The 4798-nt window shown below is 37.9% G+C and overlaps 1 protein-coding gene across 1 annotated transcript; it reads right to left on the bottom strand.

Moving 5' to 3' along the window:
- Positions 1–203: 203 nt before the first annotated feature.
- On the bottom strand, positions 204–1725 carry LOC136773758 (piggyBac transposable element-derived protein 4-like). Its single transcript, XM_066727672.1, has 4 exons — positions 1637–1725; positions 1494–1518; positions 291–1395; positions 204–217 (listed from the first exon to the last, which is right to left on the bottom strand). The coding sequence occupies exons 1-4, from the start codon at positions 1723–1725 to the stop codon at positions 204–206; spliced, it is 1233 nt and encodes a 410-aa protein (XP_066583769.1).
- Between the last annotated feature and the right edge of the window lie 3073 nt (positions 1726–4798).

The following is a 4798-nucleotide window of genomic DNA, read 5'->3' as shown; positions in this document are numbered from 1 at the left end:
GGTTAGGCAACGAACTCTCGTCTTTCTATCTATTGACCGTGGGCAATAACGGCAACGAACCAGTTTTCCGTGTTCTCTGTTTACCCGGACAACATCCGAAACTCCAAGAATTTGGTTAATGGATAGAATAATGTTCCGACGCAATGTCGGCATCTGCCTACGTCTCTCGAGTTGCGGTCGGACGAGTGCGTGAATGAGAGTTTTTAGGAAATCACGTCTGGTTAAAGTTTTTTGCGCAGCGTTAAAATTATATAAAATTGCAGCATTTATAGCGCATTGGTCGAGCATACCGAAAAAGACGCGGACTGGCCATCTTCGCGTTTTTCGCGCAGTCGTATACTCATGACACATTTGATCAAATGTGTCCGTGCCACTCTTCGTAGAATTATAAAACGAGATCATTTCAGGCTTGTTGGTGTCGCGGTCAATACCCTCGGTTCGGTGAAAAGTGGAGAGCATTAGAACAACCTTATTTTTTTTTTGTGTGTATGCTAATATCGTTTTAGTAGCATCGAACGCGTATTTGCACGTCGAAGGCTCGCCGCTCTTTTTAAAGTCTGGCGGAATTTCAATTTTATTTTTGCGGATTGTGCCGATCATTGTGATATTGTAGTCCATAAGCATTTTATCAAAAATTGGTATACTTGAAAACCAATTGTCACACGTTATGTTTCGTCTCGTTCCGTGGATTGGAGAAGATAATTTTCTAATGTAGTACGATGGAACTTTTTCTCCGTTTTCCGTAATAACTTTTCCGGCGTAAGATATGGCCGTATACATATAACTAGTACGCGAGTCATTCATCATGACAATTTTTATACCATACTTGTCGGGCTTGCTACCATTATACACTTTAAAAGGGCATCGACCTCTAAATGAGAGTAGCTGCTCATCGATGGTACAGTACGACGCCGGATTATACAATGCAGTGCAACGTGATATAAACCTTTCCCAAATTTCACGAATTGGAGCGAACTTGTCATTTTCCCGGCGTGCCTCACGCGTTTTTCGGTCGTCGAATTGCAAACACTTGTACAAAAACTTATAGCGAGCTAACGGCATGGTGGCTCTATATAAAATGTTACCGAATTCCACGCTCCACAAATCTTCAACATTCGAATTATGATTTTTTTGCACTCCTGACATATATAGTAAGGCTATAAATGCTTTAAACTCAATGATGTCCGTGTCTTTGTGGATATTTTGGCACTCCAACTCGTTGTCTTCGCAATACGATGCAATTGCTTCGTTAGTATGAACAATAATTACATTTATAATTTGATCGGTCAACAGTAATGACCAGACTTCAAGAGGCGAATGTGCATTTTGGGCAACACCAATAGGACCGGGTAAGAAAGAAATAATTGGGTTATTCCTATTCATCACTCTCTCGCGCTGTGTTGTAAACCAACGATGACCGTCTTTACCCCGAATAAAACTTTTCCTTCGGCCTCTATTACTTATTGAAGTTGAAGCTGTCCGTGATCGCTTACTAACAAAAGTTTCGGCCCCTTCACTCTGAAGAGAAAAATATAGCATAAAAATACAGCGAATTAGAAAATATAATTACAACGTAATTCAATCACAGCACTTATATTATTGAATTTACGCTATTTTGTATTGAAAATAAACATACCTCCGATTCGTCAGACGCTGAACATCCACTTTGCTCGGTCTCTGCGTCACTTTCGGCGATGGATAAATTTTCAGTTTCTGACGTTTCATCCGCAATGTCGGGATCATTAGTAACAGTTAACACTGATGTTAGTAGAGTAGCTAAGGGGATTCTATGACCGGGTGACGAGGGGGTCGGGGTCCCGCGGGGGCAAGGGAAGTAGGGGAATTGCCCCCTCTCCTCGAGCGGTTGTGCGCATGCGCATCCTCCTCCCCCGATGTTAAACTCGTAGGGTACACACGTGGGCCCCCCCCCCCCCCCCCTCTTACGTTAAGCAGTGGACGCAGAGAAAGAGAGAAAGAGAGAGAGAGAGAGAGAGAGAGAGAGAGAGAGAGAGAGAGAGATTCCATCGATGATTGTCGGTATCGCTAACTACCGATAGTTGTCGCGTGTATCCCCCCTCTGACTCCTTTGGTGGGGGGGTACAAATGTGGCCTCCCCCTTTTACCTTAAATTCCTTAAAGAGCGGTGCCCAAGCGAATCTTGACGCTCCTGGGATGAGAGTTGGGGGGTGCCCAACCGAGTCTTTACGCTCCTGGGTGCCCGCGCGACCGACTTCTTTTAAGGCGAATAGTGTAGACGCTTTGGAGAAAGAGAGAGAGAGAGAATACTCGTAGAGAGCGATCCAGTGATCGCTCCCCCATATTTTTTTTTTTTTTTTTTTTTTTTTTCGTAAGTTAGAAAAAAGGGAATCTTTTTTTTTTTTTTAATTATAATTTATTGAAGTATTAAAAAGGTTTTATTTACAATGCTTTTTTTAGAATTTTTTTTTACATTCAATTGCATGATGTATATATTTATGACAAATGCTACACCACTCTGGTAGTGAACAATTGATGCGTAGGTGACCATATTTTGTACAATTTGTACACCAGTAATGTGGTGTGAGATCTATCTGAGGCTCCATTTGCGTAGCCTCAGTTCTTGTAGCAATGGACTCCGTTTGTGTGGCCATATTTTTCACCTGGGACATATTTGAAAAACATTTTGTTATTTTTTTTTTTTTGATATTGTAATAACTATTTTACCAAGCAATTATACTTACAAAAATCACAAACTCTTCTTCTTCTTCTTCTTCTTCCTCTTCTTCCACCATCTCCTCTTCTTCCTCCCTCTCCTCTAAAGCAATGGCTGGTAAAAAATAAAAGAAAAAAATTTTTTTTCGTAATTCTTCGTTTTGAATAATAATAATAAAAAAAAAAAAAAATTGGTCAAATAGTGGGATTGTTAACAGTTTTCAAATATATGTGTCGTAAAATTCTTTTATGATTCTATTTATTGAAATAAACAATCTGTATGGATGGGTAGGGTTTTTTTTCTTTAAAAGAAATTAAAATAAGTACTTACAGTTCATGTGCATATTATGATGAAGCATTGCTTCATACTCTTCAAAATAACGATTATGAGAATCGTTAATTCTTTTGATGTAATCAGACATCGATTCTGCTTGATTTTTATCCTCCTCCTCCTCTACTAGATTTATTGTCACTAAACAACGTTCACTTTCCATTTCTTTAATTTTCTACTTTACTATCCGCACTGATGAACGTTCGAGGACTGAATGCAGCCTCTGAAGAAATCCCGTCGAGAGAGAGAGAGTCTTTATCGTTTATGTTTTCAATATGAAGTTACATTTGATAACAATTAGAAGTGCATTCTTTCTTAATCAAGAAGGATACCCTCTGAATAATCCCCGTATAGAGATATCCATAGATATTTTTTCCTATTGTTTTCAATATGAAGTTACATTTGATAACAATTAGAAGTCCATTCTTTCTTTCTTTCTTAATCAAGAAGGATACACTATACCCTCTGAATAATTCCAATATAGTGATATCTATAGATATTTTTTCCAAACATTGAAATTAAATACGCGTAACATACGATAATATCGTTTGCAAAGAAGTCAAGTGAACAGCAGAAGAAGAAAAAGCTTCAGTCTATAAAACGTACTCTGCAAAGCAGTCACAGTAAAAGCGCTTCAGTCTGTAAAAACGTATTCTGCAAAGCAGTTTTTGTGTCAGGTGTATTGAGAGAAAAGAGTTTAAAACGCATTAAAAAGAAACTTGTTCTTATTTGTTAGTTTGTTACATAAAAAAGGTAAGGATATATTTTCTTTTTTTAACTCTAATGAGACTAATCATTTTTTTTTTTTTTTTTTTCATAAAGATAAAAATGCATTATTTAATTGATTTTTTAACTCTAATGAGACTAATTATTTTTTTCTTTTTTTCATAGAGATAATAATGAATTTCAATAAAATTAATGAATTGGGAAGCGTAATTCCAAAGAATTTCGTTAAATTAAATAGCTTGACGGAAAATAAAGAGTATGATATTTTAGAAGTGGACAAAATTATGACAAAATATGGAATAAAAATAATTGTTAAGCTGTCAGTTGGAGATTGGATGTTCTTGCCTGGCAGAATGGCAAAATTGGCGGAGGATACGGAGCAGTTGCAGCAGCTGCAAAAGGCTGCAACAGCCAAAAATTTAATAATGCTATACAAAGGAGGAAAATATCACAATGTGGAATTTAAATCTAAAGTTTGATTGGTATTTTGTATTCAAAAATAATGAATAAATTTGATACTTATTTATTTAATAAAACAATTGTTTCCTTATTTTTAACTTACATTTCTAACAATATTCGTAAGAGGATTATATTGTATAATTTTATCGTGTATGATTAGACAATAGGCTGTAGTATTATCCGGAATGATTTCCATACACTCGATCTCGAGTTTGACGTCGACCGTGCCGGTTTTTATGGACTCGTTCTGATGCGAGCAGTCGATGACGAAGAGCGGCCCGTACGTCAAAAAGTCCGTATAGTCGAGCATGGGTCTCCCGAGTTTCTCACCAGCGTAATAGGAGGTGAAAAACTTTACATACATGTCGTAGAGGACGGAGTAGCGGGATTTCGTGAAATCAGTGTCGAGACGATCGTACGGATAGGATTCGGAATTCAGATAGAGTTTGACATCGAGGACTTTGCAATGTTTAAATCTCAGCACATCCTCGTGCTGATTACTCTTCTTGTTCGTTCTGAACGCCAGAATGACGTATCGCGGCTTCTCCAATTGCGTGGACGCTTTCACGGACCACGTGTGTCGCTGCGACT

Source organism: Prorops nasuta, unplaced genomic scaffold, assembly GCF_024137725.1.
Source record: "Prorops nasuta isolate Cenicafe-Biocafe unplaced genomic scaffold, Cenicafe_Pnas_1.2 PNAS00005, whole genome shotgun sequence".
NCBI classification, from domain to species: Eukaryota; Metazoa; Arthropoda; class Insecta; order Hymenoptera; family Bethylidae; genus Prorops; species Prorops nasuta.
This window is presented reverse-complemented; position numbering and strand designations above follow the sequence as displayed.

Coding starts and splice junctions, on each gene's coding strand:
- LOC136773758 (XM_066727672.1), bottom strand. CDS start 1,725: ATGAAACGTCAGAAACTGAAAATTTATCCATCGCCGAAAGTGACGCAG. Junction 1,519..1,636: donor CAGCGTCTGACGAATCGGAG/GTATGTTTATTT, acceptor TTTTCTCTTCAG/AGTGAAGGGGCCGAAACTTT. Junction 1,396..1,493: donor AGGGGCCGAAACTTTTGTTA/GTAAGCGATCAC, acceptor TTTACAACACAG/CGCGAGAGAGTGATGAATAG.